An 18413-nucleotide genomic window follows, 5' to 3' on the forward strand; every position below is an offset into this window, starting at 1 on the left:
TAGATTCAAATAAAACCTGAGTCCCTACAAGATTCAATCACGTACATATGGCCACCCTTGAGTTAATGTCAAATTACGAGAACCCCTTCCTATTTAAGTAATTACAATCATCACCTTAAATTATAAACTTTTTTACACGTCCATCCTTGCGGCGTCAAACTTAGTGGAATCTTCTAGATTACGTGTAATATTCTCCAATTTGTACACGTTTAATTACCCCATACGATATAAGATGTGACTATTGGATTATAGATATCAGATTGTGGTGCATCAGAACTGCATTTCTGCACAAAGCGAGCACCAACTAGAGAACATTCCACGGAATCTAGAAGATTTTGTTGAATTTGGCACCATAAGAGCGGACATGTAAAAAGATTCCTAGTTGAGGGCCGGGGGTGATTGTTTATCCAAACAAGAGAGATTTCTTCATAATTTAATTTTAGCTTGCAAATACAATATGTACAAAATTATATAAAAATACCCTACATACACGTACTTATGTAAAATCGAAATATATATAAATTGTTGGTAATTATAGTGGATAACAATTTATGATAGTTAAAAATCTTTTTCGGGAAAAAAATGTGTTTTCCTTTAAAAGTTAGATTCCAATCTTGATATGTCCAGCTATAAATAAATAAATTTAAAAAAAAAATATTGGGGAATTAAGTAGTTATATATATTTATATATATATAGATACAGGTGGACCTGTGTCTAATAATCACGTAGTTGTACAATAATAATGACATCCTCAAGAAGCTATATATATGTATGTATATGTGTGCCTATCTTAGAGTAGCATATTTTTATTTTAGGCCTATATATGAAGAGAAAGCATAACTCAGTTGTAGGGTTTTCTTTTGGCCACGTTTCTAAATTCTATTACATAGTAAAGTTTGCCCTAGATTCCATTTTCTTTATTTACTTTAATTTAGGGTTTTTTTTATTTATTCAATTTTATTTTGTTATATATGTTAAATGAGATCAACCAAACTCGATTTGAGATGTTCTAGCATATTTATACGAATAATTCATAATTAGTTAAAACTTAAAAATTACCCGTATATAATTTTGTTTGTGATAAGGGTACGTAACTTTTGAAATTAGCTAAAAGTCCTAATTTTTATAAAAATTAATAACCTCGCATTTGTTTAGCTAAAAGTCCTTGAGAACAATGCGGGTGCGTTTGTGTACAGTGCATTGTGCGTATGTGAAATGTGCGGGGACCGTTCTAGTGTGGGTCGTGCTATGTATGTATACCCGAATTAAAGTTTAATTTACTCTCGAAAGTTCAGTACCGATTCTTTTTATTAGTTCACTAACAATTTTTTCGGAATGTCACTGCGAGTTTTCAACAAATTCCACAAGTTTCTTGCAAAATTTCGGCTAATTTTAGAAGTTCATTGTCAATTTCTACTTATCTTCACAAGTTTAATAAATCAATTTATAAATAAATTTAATAAAAATAACCTAATCCAAAAAAAAAAGTAAAATCTTATTAAAGCGAAATAAAATTGAAAAATTACCATAAATTACAAAAAAAATGTTTAAAAGCCTAATCATATAATAGAAATTAAAATTATATTCCAAGAATAAATCAATTTGTGGAATTGAAATTCCATTTCCTACAAATGTTATTACCATTTCAAATATTATTATAAATAAAATAAAAAAAACGTGTTTTTGAAGGTTGCTACTTTTTTTTCCCCTTCATGCATGGACTTATTATACTAGTAAGATATTAATATTAAATAATACATTTCACTAAGAACTTAAACTTTCGATTGACGTTTCAGAGTCACACCAAATAAAAGGTCCTACCCTACGTTCGAATCCCGCCGTCACCCGTTGAAAATATTTTCAAGTGCAATTCAAATCTAATTCCTCTGCAGTTGAGGAAAACCCTAAATCTATTAATAATTATAAGGCTTATATATTTTTAAATATTTCAAATAAGTCCTTGAGATTTTGTATTTTTTTCACTAACTATAAATGATAAATTATATTATAAATCTCCATAATTTGCAAAATCTAATCTCGTAAACTATAAATCCATTATATATAACCAGCAATTAATCGCTCAATTGGTAATTAGGGCACATAACAAAAATGGATTTTCTTTTCTCCAGAAGGTACGTAAGTACACACACAAACACACACACATATATATAAATAAATATTAGTTAATATAAATGAATATGATATTGAAGATGAACAGTGAACAGTGGAAGAGGATAAGTAGTTTTCAGACAGGGGGTGGTGGGGGGGTGGTGGGGGGGTGGGGGGTGGGGGGGGGGGGGGGGGTAATTGAGTCAGGTGGGCAGTTTGGTAAACTAGTTGAAAAGCTGTGGGAATTTAAAATTGGCTTTTCCGTTAAAATTGTCTGCTCAGAAGCAGCCATTATATTTAAATCATCTCCATCATTAACTTATTACACCTACACTACATATACTTTTTCTTTTCTCTCTACCTCCCAAATTAATTCATAATTACTTACTGCTCCCTCTCCATTCTTTATTTATTATTATTTACCCAAAAATAAACCATAACCTACGACTATAGCTACTACCTATGCCTACTCAATCTGCTGTCAATTTTTATAGGAGGAACCTAGCTACCTAGCTAGCTGCTTTGTTGTATCTATATTTTTATGTATATACTATATATATATATATATATATATATATATTATGAATAAAGGGGTTTCCTTTAATTTAATTTTAGATGGGGACCTTTCTATAAAATTCATCTTTTTTGTTAATAAATATATGAGATGATCAGTAATTAATAAAGAGAGTAGGTAATAATACTGGGAATTGCTGCAAGCATGTTTTAAATTATGACACCAGAATAATTAACAGCCTTCCACAATTAATCAATTTTTCATTTATATTTTTAGATAATTTGTTGATCGATGATGGTAATTAATTAGTATCCGAGAGGATGATGTTTCTTCATGCGTTGTGGCTGAAATGTCGAATTAACTAACGAATTATAGTAGCCAATAAATAAATTAGTTACATATATATATCGAATAAAAAAATTGCGAAAATTTACAAATTCACCAAGGACCTGATGTCACAATTGTTTCCCATAGTATTTATTTATTTATATAGTTGAGAAATTTTAATTGAATGTTGAGAAATTATTTATATAATTGAGAAATTTTAATTGATCAGTCAATTAAATTATTTCTATATGTGGAGTGATAAAATATATAAAATATAAGCAAGATTTGCTAATACAATTTTCATCTTACTCGATTTCAAAATTTTACAATTTTTTAAATATAATTGTACATTAATTCCGAATGACGTGTTTTGGAGATTCACTTAAGCGAGTTGAAATTTTTGATCGCTTCCAAAAAAATTGCAAGAGAGGGCATCGAGATATATAAGCTCATATATATATGTATTCTTAAATTGCATCCACGTCGACAATGTTGAATTAATTAAACTCGTGCTTGCTAACCTTTCTTGTACGTTATATATAATTGCCTGCGAAATTCTTGCTGCTGCAGAAGGACGACTGAACGTGTTAAATTAAATACTCGAACAATAGATAAATTAAGAAAGATTACGTAACAAACAAAACCATGAGTCCTAATGATAATTTACCAAAAAAAAAAATATTAAAATATATGGAATGTTATATATTGATGATCATGAACTTAACGAATACTCGATCATGTTAATCGATATATATATATAATATATTCGCATTAATTAGCTAAAAAATGGATGATTAAATTTCTAACAGATAGGAGAATGTTTTGATGTTATCTTTCATCAATTAATTAATCCAATTTGTCTGATGAAGTCATGCATGGTAAATATATAGGGTCAACTGACAAATACCCTAGCTAATAACTGCCTGATCATGTTACAACTATCATTTGCTGTACCAAAAATTCAGGATTAACTTGTATCACTAATTATATTATTTCTTAATAAAATAAAATAAAAATATATGTATATAATATAGTTTAATTTGCAGGATTTTTTCACTGTTCTTGCATGTAACTCATACTTTACAGGCTGTTTTTGCTCCTGACCTATATATATATATATATATATATATATATATATATATATATATATATATATATATATATATATATATATATATATATATATATATATATATATATATATATATATATATATATATATATATATATATAATGACCTACTGTTTTATATAAAACACACAAAAAATCTACGAGTTTCGACTTTCGAATGGAAAATCTTTCACGATAAGAAAAATAATGTTAAAATAGTTTTTAAAAGTTGTCAAATTAAAAAAAAAAATAAAAAAAAACAATAAAAAACCAATATCAAGTAAAGAATGCTCTTGACAAGATATCAAGTTACAGTATATAATTATTTGTTGCTAATATAAAATATATATATATATATAAGTATACTCTCTTAAGTGAAAAATATATATAAGTTGTCATTAACTCATTATTAAAAAAAAAAATAGCAACACAGTGACAAAATATATTGATGCATTAATATATAACCTTTGTAACTATGTTGTGTTAATTATGACTATGACTATATATATACTTAGAATGGAAAATAATTTTAGAATTGATCATAGGCCTATACATATTATATATAGATGCTTAATTATTTTTTTGATAATTATTTACATGTACTAGGGGAATTCTATTGTTTCACAACCAATTAATTACTAAACTTTGTTAACAGTGTTTTTATATATTTTTTAGTTTTGTTTCTTAAATCCGAGCTCTTACAAAGGAACATATTATTATTATTTCGATTTAATATAGATTTTATTTTACCGAATCAAAGAATAAAATTTCGGAAATGGGATCTTCGTGTTGATACACTAATGCATGCATTTTCTTTCAACTGTATCATCGCTTTCTACATTTCATTTGTTTTTATATCTAAATTTATTATATTCTTTATACGATTTTTGTACATAATCGGACCACTAATGACTTGACAGCATGCACATGAAACTTATATATGAATGTATATATATATATATATATATATATATATATATATATATATATATAATATCAGACATATTTTCTGCATAATAGACCATTTAAGAATCATGCATGTGTGGAGATGAACCATTTTCAGCAGAAGGGACCAAACTCAAGATTTTATTCACAGTATTAGGTTTCTCATAATTATTACTAATATTATTATTATTAATTTTTTTTGATGCAATGAAGAATTGTTGTCATTAAATCTCAAGGAAAGTTATGATGTGTACCTTTTTTTTATCTTACTGCACCATTTGTCATTTTTTCTTACTGCGCCATTTGTCGGAAGCTTATTGGTGGATCAGCTGAAAGATCAAAACATAATATTACTTTTCAATCTGGAAAAGTGTATATAGGGTAAAATGTAGGTTATATATGCCAAGGGATAACATATATACATGCATACAAATAATTAATATATTTAGTATGCACAAAAATTTGCAAGGGTTTTTTCGACAGTACCGAAAATGAATAAATTTTCGGTATCAAAGAAACGAAAAGATTACTTTACTTACATATAATAGGGAGTCGTAACCAAACGAAACGACATCATCAATCGTAGAGTTTCTACCCTAATTAAAGGGCTAGTTTAGTAATTATATATGTATGTATCTTCGATAATAAGAATATGCAATGAACTAACGCGTTTTCCGGTTTCGAAGAGAGATCGAGAGTTTAGAAAAAGAAGGCCGAAAAGCAAAAAAAAAAAAAGGAAGCTAAGGGCAGGAAACTATTTATTGATGATAAATATTATTACAATCAAATAAAATAAATAAAAGATATAGATATAAGTGAAATATACCTTCTAAAGATCCGAACGAACTCCGGTTAATTGTACCGATCGGCGTGCCCTTAGCTTCGAACCTGACTAATTTCATCAAAACAAAAGTGATAACGAAAAAGGGATGATTTGTTACTGTCCTCTCACTTAATTTGCAGCTTACTATATAAATTAAAAAATAATAATAAGATAGGAAGATTATATATATACATATATAACCTGCAGCAGAAAAAGTTGTAGTATATACTATATATAAATATAAGCAAATCAAAGCATAAAATAACGGTGATGATAGATATAACCAAATGTGTCTATCCTCTATAATCTATTTATGTAATATTCTGTCATCATTGATTGTACAGTCAAAAACTCGGAGGCAAAAATTAAAAAAAAAAAAAGAAAAAAAAAAAATTTCGATGGTCTCGATAATCGATCAAGCTTCAGAGGCGTCGGGGGCGAGAGTTGTTGTTGGCGACTATGGGGAATTTTTTAATTTTACCTCTCTCTCGCGAGTTTGAAATTTTCTTGATTTGATTTGTTGAATTGATTAGATATCGAGGTCGAGGGATCCTTTGCCTTTGTTGTCTTCGGTGTAGTTATTAGGCCTTAGAAACTGGAGAGATGGGATTGAGGATGAGGATGAGGAGTCGAACGCCGCCATGGTGGGCGTCGGCGGCGGCAAGTAGTGGTGGTGGAGTGGCAATGTGGTCGAGGAGAGTATATCGTACGAGTCGTGATCGGAGTCAGAGATGGGACAGTCCATGTTCACGCCGAACAACCTAAGCCGTTTGGCTGCAGCTTTTCCTTGGACCACCGGCACTGAATCGAACACCATTTCTTGATCGGGCCCCCTCTGCGAAGATGCTGCTCCTCCTGGCCCCACCATTACTCCTCCACCGCCGTGGTGTTGTTGTTGTTGTTGTTGGTGGTGGTGGTGGTGGGTGTAAAACCCTCCTCCACCGCCGCCGCCTCCGGCGGCTGAGGAGCCACCCGGAGCTGATCTTAGATACATTACCGATCCGGGGGGGCAAGGGTTTCCGTTCACGACGTTGTTGTATGCGTACGGGCCGTAGCCTGTCGGTGGATGGTGGTGGTGGTGGTACTGGTGGTGTACCGTAACTGCGGCGGCGGAGTTGGGTTGTAGGAAGTGTGAGTAGTCTCTTGACGGCGGCGGCGGCGGATGGAGATAGAGTGGGGTTGTTGTGGTGGTGTTGTTGTGGTTGTTCCAGGGGTTGAGGGAGGAGCGGTGGAAGGAGTAGTGGTGGGGGCCGCCGGGGGGGAGTAGGAGGTCGGGGGCGTCGGGGCGGCGCCGCCAGTCGATGAAGAGGCGGTCCTTGGCGAGATCGCCGGCGCCGCGCTGGAAGGAGACGATGTCGCCGGCGTCGAGCTTCTTCTCCTTGACGAAGCGGCTCCAGCCTTTGGTCATGACGTAGCTCTGGCTGCTGTTCCAGTACGAGTACCGGAACCGCCACGGTTTACCGTTCCGGTCCTCGAAGTTCAGCAGCAGCCCCTTCTCGTTCGTCGACGAGTCCAGCGGGAAGTACTTCTCCGCGTGCTGCTTCGGTATCACCAGCCGGTTCAGCTTCCCCACGTCGCTCGGCGTCACCACCTTGTCGAACATGTGCTCCCTCTGAATCACGGCGGCGGCGCCGCCGCCGCTGCTCCCTCCGCCGTCCCCTCCCCCTCCTCTTCTGAAGAACATGTGGTCATCGGAATCGTCGCCGGCCTCGCCGGTGTTGGTGGTTGGGGAGGAGGAGTCCGGCGGCGGAGCGCCGCCGTGAGATTCGTGGCTGTAAAGAGGAAAGGCGGCGGCGGAGGGTCTGCTATTATTATTATTATTATTATTACCTCCTCCTCTGGAACCGGTAATCTCTTCGTAAAACCCTGCCCTACCCGACATGAAATTCATACTTTGTTCCCAACAAACTACTGCAATCTAGTCAAAATCAACAGAAAAAAATCTGACAGATCTACTCACACTCGATAGCAACCAAAATTAAAAAAAAAAACCCGAAGATTTAATTTGCAGATTTCAATCCCCAAATCAAACTCAGTGCTTACACGATTTACTTACTATAACGAAAATGAAAAAAAAAAGATATATTAAATTGAGCTAGCTAGGGTTAACAGGATACTACAATCATCTCTCTAACAGTGAAATTGGAGAAGAAGATTATAAAAAAATGAGAAATCAAAATCGAAATCAAGAGATGAAATTTCAGAAGAGATTCCCCTCATTGAAGAAGACAGATGTGTATACGCTAGCTTCAATCTCCCGTTTGATGATATGAGTGACGACCTTTCTCAATTGTACAAAGAATTAAGAAGAAAGAGGATAAAGGAGGTGAGAGAAAGAGAGAATTCTAGAGAGAGAAAGTGAGTGTATATGTATGTAATATAATATATATATGTGCATGTAGGTATGTATCTGTGTGTGTATAGATGTGTGTGTGTGTGTGTGTGTGGGGAGGGGGGTTATTTTTCTTGGTGGGGGTGCATCCCACGAAGCTTCTGAAGTTAGCCAATATAATTTGTTTTTCCATTAATGAATTAATTGTTTAAATACACACACACACACACACACAGTGTAGTGTATTTTTATACGTATAGGAGGAGAGAGGGAGTGTGGGCCCCACCAATTATCTGGATGGTTTCATGTGAGCTCGTCCTTGTCATCTGCCCTGGGTTGTGGTACTACTATACATACACATTTTTTTATATACTCTCACTTTTTCGCCATTCCCATATGCATTTGTCTCTCTCTAACTATATATATATATATATTTATTATATATATATACATACATACATACATACATATATATTTTGAAATGTAATAAATAATTGTTTGTTTTTATTTTATATCAAACAAATTAATTAAACTGCAATTCATGAACTCTTACTTTGGGATCATCTCATATTACATTATTATATAAATCTATATTTATTTTGTTTCGAACTACAATTACAAATTCTTTTTTAATTCTAAAAAAATAACAAATTCAGTCAATACAATGTTTTGTTTAAAAAAAAAAAAAATCAGATGGTGTTTGGCTAAGCTTATACGATGTTAAAAAAACTTATAAGTTCTTCCAAAGTGTTTAGTAATTCTTTTAAAAAAATCTTAAAAATTCTAAAATTATTTGTTCGATAGCTTTAAAGATTTTTTTTAAGATGTCGAGTAAAAATAGCTTATAAGATTATTATCCAAATACTTTAAAAAATCAATTCTAAAATAAGACATAACAACTTATCAACTGTTTAAAAGAAGCTTAGTCAAACGAGCTTTTAGTTAATAGATTATTTAATAAAAAATATATATTTTATACTAGAGCCACTAGACACAAGTTTCTACGTACACAAACTAGCTAGTACGTAGTACTCCTATATTTTTTTTTATAATATTTTTTTGTGATAATTAGTACTACTACTACTACATATATAGAGATATATACACTTGATTTAATAATTGTTATTAATTATCATAATATTTTATTTATAATTTTTTTTTTTTTATCTTTTAAGCCAGCTGTTTTGTACAGCATGAGCTTGATGTAGTATTAATGGTAATTATGCTGCAGCAATTGGGACAGGGGGCTGCTGCATTATTATTGTAAGATTAATTAACTAAGTACTTGGTATTTAGGTACTTGTCGGAAGCTGAATTTATACATTAGTATTAATTAATAAATATATATATACATATATTATGGTCGGTATTATTTCTGCTACATATTGAGCTAGGCTTTAATTTCATTTAATTTTAATAATAATAATAATAAACAATAATACATAAAAACTAGCTAGTGTCCAGTTAGTTAATACAAAAGAGACTTCTAATTAATAATTTAGCAACAAGTAGAGGGCCCCATGTTATATAAAATTAGTCCGTACAAGCCCTTTTGATTTTTATTTATTTATTTAATTTATATATTTATTTATTATTATTTGGTGCAGATTAGGTGATTGTTCTTCAAACCATCTTATTTATGCACGTTCAACAGTAATATACCATAATTTTTTTAAGTGGATTTATTCTGTACAAATCGATTAATATATTAAAAGAGATAATACCACCATATATAGTTTTATTCGATTATTAATCATATTTATTTTTAATTCTCTCAAAATGCTTACCAGTAATTAATTACTTGATCATCTGAGTTATATTACTCATACCCTTGTGTGTAAATATACTACGATGCACGAAAACTTATGTACGCACGTGTTTTCACGTTTCGGTAACTGAAAAACTATGATACATGTCGGAAATGTTTTCGGGCTGTTTCCATGAATATTTAAAAGATTTGGGGACGTTTCTGGTATAATGAAAACATAGAAACGCGTTTCCACAAAAAAAGATAAAAAAATTCAAAACTCGTTTTAAATAAAGACTCGTAATTGCCAACGCTTCAATTTTTTTTTAAATCTTATGTATCCTGTGGATAGTTCGGGTTGGAATTTGTAAATCATATATAACTTGTTTATACAAATATGTAACAGACGATAAGTATATAAGTTAAATATTATAATACTTTTTAGAAATTACGGATAGACCCTTATATTTTTAATATTTACATATTTTTCCAATGTTCTTGTATCTAACTATTTGAAAAATGGAGTTTTCCCATTTCGTCGTGTCCGCGTTCCAGTGTTCGTGCTACATATTGTGTGTGTGTATACATATGAGATTAACATGAAGAGTACTACACAACCTGATCAGGTTCTGAATGTGCTTTTTGCCTACAGCCAAAAAACTAAATACTTTAATATTTTGATTGTTTTTATTATGATAATTGTGTGAATTAAAATAAAAAAAAATCGTTGATTTATATCCGCATGTGTACTATATATATGACTTGTCAAAATTATTCAAAATATATTTCTACGAACCAACTAAACTATTTAATGCGCATTAAAATAAATAATAAAAATCATTTATTAATTAGACCAATAAAAAATAAATAATTCATAAATCTAATTAAGAGAAATAAAAGCGAACAATGCCTGAAATATCTTTTCACATGGGACCAAAAAGCCTTCCCCAAATCCCCAATTTAAAATATATACGAAAATAGAGAGAACAAAGTTTTTTATTTATTTATTTTAATTATTATAATTCGACATGCAATTTCAATTTTTAATAATCATATAGTCATTAAAATTACTATTTTTTCCCACTTTGCCCTCTCCAGAGTTGGCATATTCTTTTAGGTGGACAATATATATATATATATATATATATATATATATATAATACACAACCATGGTCTCCGTTAAATACATGCATAAAATATTGGGTATATTTTACAATCGCCCCTGAGGTATGATCTCTTGATAAAAAAAAACCCTTATTTTTTCATAATTATGTATCAACCTATATGCAATTTATAGTCTTGTTACATTAACACCCTTTTATAGGGGACTGAATGTAAATAATTTACAAACTGTAGGGACTGAATTTAATTTCTCAAAACATACAAAGAGGTTTTTTTGTAATTAATCTTCACATCCGACAGGCGGTTTTAATTTACCCTATAAATATAATGTGTATTTATATATATAATCGTCGAAGCTACATATGATCTAAGGAATTCGAAGATACGGATTTTGATATTTCGGCCCCCTTCACACTTCACCTCCCTTCAGAATTTTTTTAATGCATTCGGCCAATCCGAACTTAAAATCCTGGCTCCGTTAATGGTAATCTAGCTCATATATACTAAGTATAATAAGTATATAGGTTTATAATTTATTTATTTTTTTAATATTTTTAAATGTATAAAATATGTGTGTGGGTGTGTTGATGTGGACTAGTAGGGGGGGTAATGGACCATTGGTAGAATCATTATTCATTAGTTAAAGGCCAATTTTAAGTTTTTGACAACTCTCTTATAAGTTGGCCAGAAAGCATGCCTGCCCCTAATTCACCACCTACATTCCAATCTATCTTTTACATTTATTACATTTTATTTTTTATTTTTGTCAATTCATTTTTTTTTTAATTATTACAAATTTAAATTAAATAGCACTCCTAACTCCCCTATAGTTTATTAGTGACAATTAGATTTCATCTACTTCACATAATACATGTTTGATCTTCCATTGTCACTTTATTTTCGGGTCAAATTTATACTACAGGTGAAGTTGACATTAGGTCAAATATCTCTTCTATACATATAAAATATATGGATGTGTATACTTTTCTAGTCATGATAACTCAGTGTACTTGACTTTTTATAACACTAAATTATAATAAAAAAATATATAAAAAAAACATTTGTTAGCATTTTTTTCTTCCATTCAATATATATATATTTTATATATATATATATATATATATATATATATATGTGTATGTGTGTGTAGTGCGTGTCTTAGAAACGCGCAACAATCCTGATGGCATTTTTGTAAAAAAAAATTAATTCTTATTTCTCTCTACTAAAATTCTAGTTTCTTTGTTATCCGAGAGAACGGCTCCGTTTTCTATCTTCTCGGTGTACACTCGTTAACCTAATTAACCCTATTTAACTAATTGTTTTTTTTTTTCAATTTTGAAATGCTATCATCACGTGCATTGCACGGAGAGAAACGATAGTTATATATATAATACTACTAATGAAATATGTATGTGATATTTTTTTGATATGGTTAGGCAATATATAAACACTTAAACTAAACCACATAAAATCTCATATAAGTTATATTCGAGTAATTCATGCCCTCGGTCAATTGCTTCTATTTCTTAAGTTTCGTTTTAGCGTAGGAAAGTCGGTGAGATTGCGCCAAGATTTTGTCCTAATGTTTCATTTTGGATCTTATATTAATTAACCTATCTTTATCATTTTCACTAAACAATCTATAATTATTTCAAATATAGAATCTAACATATCTCATAAATTATTATTATTTTTTAATAATATCCAACCAAATACTCCTATTATTCACATTAAACTCATTGCCATAGTGTATGCTATGATTTTAGAAATCAGGCAATAGATTCAGCCACCTTACCCTCCAATCATTACATTCCTAATTTAAAAAAGTAAAATAATTTAATAGACAAAATTTGGACCCCCTCCAAATTCAGCTAAATCCAATCACATGCCTCAAGTGGTCCAAAACAAAAAATAAAATAAAAAAGAAAATTAATAAAGAAACTTTAGTTCAATAGGTTGCCCCGGACTAGTAGGTTTTGTAGATGCTATACTCAGTGAATATCGGATGATCTTGCACCAGCACATAATAACACAAATACTCATGTATATGTGTATTTCGTGTGCGATTATTATTAGATATACGGTGCAAAACCACCCGATGCTTTTCACCAAATATGTATACCATCTCATAGATCAGTCTAGTATGGTATTCAACTATTGAATGTCCTCTTTATTAATTTTGACCTTATTTATAATATAAAATCATAACATTATTGTAATTCAATAATTAATTAATTTCAATGTGTTGTTTTTTCTGGGTATTGAAGGAATGTGCAACCAACCATATATGTGTATTGCATAAACTTACACTCTCGTATAATAACTTACAAACCATACGTGAAACGTAAACCACACTAAGCTAACCATGTGTGACAAGCTCGACCTATCAATCGTTGGTAGCAAGAATCGATGTTAATATTGGGAAAATTAAGTTTAAGTTATCCACATCAAGTCAATTATATGTTTGATTCACTATCAAACATTATTTAGAGAGATTTCTATCAAACATTATTTAGAGAGATTTTCGATAATGAAGTATATTAATATTAATTATTGGATTTGATTTGAGTATATATCTATCATACTAAATCAAGCATAGCAAACGTGGCTTTATTAAGGTTCATTGAATGTGATTGATTTGTGCAGGATTAAGTATTCAACTTGTTTCTGCCCAACTATTTTTAGAATTTTGGCATAAACGAAAGATTTTTAGTTAGTTTTGATAATTGAAATATTACAACAAATATGTGTTTTATTTTTATGAAATACAATATTTTATTCCTCATTGATTGATCCTAGGGGTGAAAATCGGAATGAAATTTTCGAATCCTGACACTTCCCCGGCAATTCCGATCCGTAACTGTAAGTATTCGAATTTGGAATCGAATTCCGAGACATTCCGAAATCAGAATGAACTTTTTGCATTTCAATTTTTTTGGAACGGAAATTGGAACCCATTTTTCACTTCCGAAAAAATTTAAAAAAATTTTGAAAAAAATTATTTTCGATCAATTCCGTCCGATTTCCGAATTCGCAGCCTTAGACCATCAAATAAACCTCGTTGACCACAATCCACGAAGGAGGACATAGTAATATAGATTAATTTAATTAGGTGCATTTTGATCAAAGGATTTGAGTGTGAAATTTAAATTCATAATATCAAATCATTAATCTTGTTTGGATTAGTCATTTGACAAGAAATTTCAAATATGTAATCCTCGTTTTTAGCAATTATAGTGATATTTTAAGTTTCTTTCTATTTGGCATCATTTAAAAATCTTGCACGTTTAGAGTTTAAATTTCTTTCAAATTCTTCAATACAAACACATCCTAAGAGAAGCGAGAATAAATGCAGGATTCTAGGATTGAGTACTGGCATCTGCAACGTATGAATTTCAACTTCAATGTGGATTGGTTCTTTTTTCTGGGCACCAGGTCCAGGTCTTCTATCCTAACATGACGTTGAGTCACCATAATTTACATTTCTCCTTCAAATACTTGTTGAGTCAGATGATGGAGATCCTGGGGGCAAGAGATTTCGCCTTTGGTGCGAGTACAAATGAATAATATAGTAAGTACAATATCTGAATAAAGCCAAATTCAAAAATATGCAAATGTTCTTTTTTTTTTTTTTTCTTTGTTTTTTTTTTAATGAATAAATCTTATTTTTAATTTTACAAAATAGGAATATGACGAAACTAAAGCCAAATTATAAAAGATGCAAATGTGCCAACACTTTTTCTTAGAGGTGTTTGTAAATCGAATTTGAACCGAATTCGAGTCGATCCCGTTCGAGCTGAAGTGAATATCTATGAGCTCGAGCCGAGTTCACTAGAATCTAGCTCGCTTGACCCTAATTTTTTAAGACCCATGCTCACTACTAAGGCCCACGAGACGTCTTACGAGCTTTTCAACATCTAAACAATTTTGATTTTTAAATTTGAAGTAATATTATAATATTTTATTATATATTTATAATAAATCATATTAGGTATAATGAATTCCAAGTATTATTATCTAGTCAAATTAAACTAATTTTAAAAATATTTAAACAAGTTTATTTTTTTAGTTGTAAGTACTATTAACAACATCACATATATAAAAAAATACATATAAATAAAGGTGCAAGAGGAGGATCGTCAGAAAGTTCAAACTCATGAGCTCGAGTTTATATTTTTTGAACTTGAACTCGAACTTTTGTCGAGCCGGCTTTGGAGGCTTACGAGGCTATTTATAAGTATAATTTCATAGATTGTGCATCAATCTAATATATTTTTTTAATAAATATAATTAAATGAATGAATCTGTATCATGATAAGTAAATCAAAGTTTTCATAGAAAAGAACAAACACAAATGGAAAAAATGTGAAGAAATTGGTTAGAGGAGAAAAGTTAATGCCAATTGCCATGTGATTCCCTATTAGTATTCTCTGCTGAAATCATGCGGCTTATAACAACTGGTTTAGATATTTAGGGCAATTTGAAAATATGATAATTAATACAGTTCGGATCGACCAAATTTTATTAATTAAACGAGGTTATTAATTTATCGAGTTTTTACTGTATTTCACTAACTAATGGTCTAGCTAGCTAGCTTCATATCTTGTTATCTCTCGGGTCATAATGTTCATTAGATGCGCTTATTAATTAAGTGAATTAAATGAAATTATTTGATATTTAATTAAATCAGAGAATGCGAAAAGAAATTAAATAAAGGGTAAATTAGTTAATGTGAATATATATTATATAAAACAACACTTATGAAAAAAATAGCTTCTAGCTAGTTCATAGGCCAGCTTGAGTCGAAATTCATAAAGATTGAGGAAAAATGAAATAAAGTCTAACACATGCCTAGTTTGTCTATAATTACTTATTGAAACATTACTGCATAGATGGTTTCAAATAATTTGGTTGTAAAATAAAATTATTGCCATTTCATTAAATTAACTACAATATTAGTAATTAATGCACATATATAATCTGTATAGATGACATTTAATATGATATCTATTAATACTATTTTACAACATAAAATTCAAACGAAATGCCGGTTTCGTCTAGTTTAGGCCCGATTGATCACCCTCTAGTGAGGCACACTGTTATGGTAAATTACGAGCACCCCTTTGAGGTAAGACTAAACAACTTACAAGCCCTTGTAGTATCGATAATTATAAATAACCCCTTAAGTTATTTTTCGGTTTCCCAACTACAACCTTACAGAGTTATGATGGAATCTTAAATATTTTATAGAATATTCGTTCTAAATTTCCAAATCTGCCCCCAATGGGTAAATTTAATATTGTGTCTTACCTCGGAGGGTTACCCGTAATTTATCCACAATTAGTTGTTGTTTGATAAAAAAATGATAATTTAGACAATTCATTCATTCGGTATTTGTAACAGATTGTTAGTTTTAGAAGGATATTAGTAATTACCAGTACCACAAGGATGTGTAAATCGTTTAATCTTACCTCAAGGGTATCCGTAATTTACCCTTTAAATTAAATTTAAACTAAAAGCATGTCCTTGTTGAATTTGGACTAGTAATTATTTTATATTTATGTTTCAAAAAAATTCATCAACTCATCTTCAAGTGACTATCAAACAAAAATCAGAGGTCTCTATATTAATTTTTTTTTATAAATAATATAAATTTGAATTTATATCTAATATTTTATAGTGCAAGGAGCTAGTACACAATAGAATAGCATGCTTCAGGAGGGTATATATAAATATAATAACATAAATCAATCTCAAAACCCTAAATTTTATTATAGTTGTCTTCACTATATATAATTAAATGTATTAAGAAAATGAATTAGTCAATGGTAAAGATGCCCTGAGACGTCATCAAATCTGAGTGAAGTGACGTAAGCACGTGCATTAATTAACAAAGTGATCAGCATGTAATTAATTAATGGCAAAATGAAATTAAAATCCATTTATTCTTGATTGGGTAGCGGGGTGATTAGTATAATGTTTAGTGAATAAAACAAGATTATCCTCACCAATTAAATTCTGATAACATGTGATTAAGACAAGTGAAGCTCTTGCATCCATAAGGGCCAATCTCCAACTTGCCTTGAGCCATCAAGCTAAGATCCAGCCCATGGTCGTTAGTCTTATCACAACTAAATATAATTAATTTTTTTGTTAATTAATTAATAATTAATTACTACATGTTGTTAATTAATCAAGGACTTAGGGATGGGATTCAAGTCATTTGCATCTTACCATGTTATACCACCAAATGCGATTGGGGTGTGTTAAACCATCGTCACAATATATGGTGTAAATTGGAACGAAATTTCTGATTTCGCAGATAGTTATAATTTTGAAATAATATTTTTCATTTCAAATTTCAAAAATTTTTGGTTATACAATTAAGATTTTTGAATCATATAGCTTGTTTAGTTTATGAAGATTTAGAAAATTATAATTTATCTATGACAAGAATCGATCAGCATGAAACTCAAATAAAAGTGTTAATAGTAGGAATATAAATACCAAAATGAAGCAAATATATAATATATCTTTCAATGTTGGAATTTAAGGTGTACACATAATAATTTTTGTTCTTTCTCTTTAGAAGAACGATCATCCGACGAGGGTGGAGGTTGGACTGGAACCCTAACATGTCTATAGATAAAAAATTAATGAATACATACATAAAGAGTTTCAAATAATATGCTACGATCCAAAAAATTGCTAAAAATAGCAGCTACCAAAAATGAAAGCCTGTCAAAAATAGAATAATACGGACAAAACATGCAGCCGAAACTAATGAGAAGAGAGAGGAATGGGAAGGATCACATAATGCTTGGGTAAATCGAGAGAGTCGGTTGTCTTCACCACAACAGCCGATGTCACTTATAGTTGCACTAAAGATGAGCGAAACAAGTATAACGACTGCAAAAAATGTGGCACCATGCGCCAAACGGACAACTCCGAACAGACCCAAACAAACTATGACCATCCCATCATTGGCCAACATAAAATAACCAAGAACCTGCCTAATATGAAGAACTACGAAAAATATACACGGCCTGATAATTAATCGTTCAATCTCAATATTTAATCATACAAACTTCGAATACTTGGGGTAAAGAAAATATTATATTTGAATAGATGGAATTTAAATAAAAAAGAAAAATTGGATAAATTAGTTTTTGAAGGAAAACAAAAACAAAAAGCAAAGTGAAATAGCATAGATACTCTAAATATGGGCAATGTTAGAAATTGCAAGTTGATTGAAATTGGGTGTAGGCTTTGTAGGCGTTGGACCACGCTCACCCGCTACCGCCAAATTCCCTTATATATATTATCACACCGCCCACCTACACCCACATACTATAATATTTGGTCACTACTTGTACCAATTCT

At 30.9% G+C, this 18413-nt stretch overlaps 1 protein-coding gene across 1 annotated transcript; it reads right to left on the reverse strand.

Annotated features, from left to right (window-relative positions):
- Positions 1 to 6078: 6078 nt before the first annotated feature.
- On the reverse strand, positions 6079 to 8196 carry LOC148770457 (uncharacterized). The gene has a single exon (XM_088818639.1). It carries the CDS (start codon positions 7718 to 7720, stop codon positions 6359 to 6361), a length of 1362 nt encoding a protein of 453 aa, XP_088674765.1. The 5' UTR covers positions 7721 to 8196; the 3' UTR covers positions 6079 to 6358.
- Between the last annotated feature and the right edge of the window lie 10217 nt (positions 8197 to 18413).

This window comes from Erythranthe guttata, chromosome 5 (genome assembly GCF_056151865.1).
Source record: "Erythranthe guttata isolate IM_541 chromosome 5, IM_541, whole genome shotgun sequence".
NCBI lineage: Eukaryota > Viridiplantae > Streptophyta > Magnoliopsida > Lamiales > Phrymaceae > Erythranthe > Erythranthe guttata.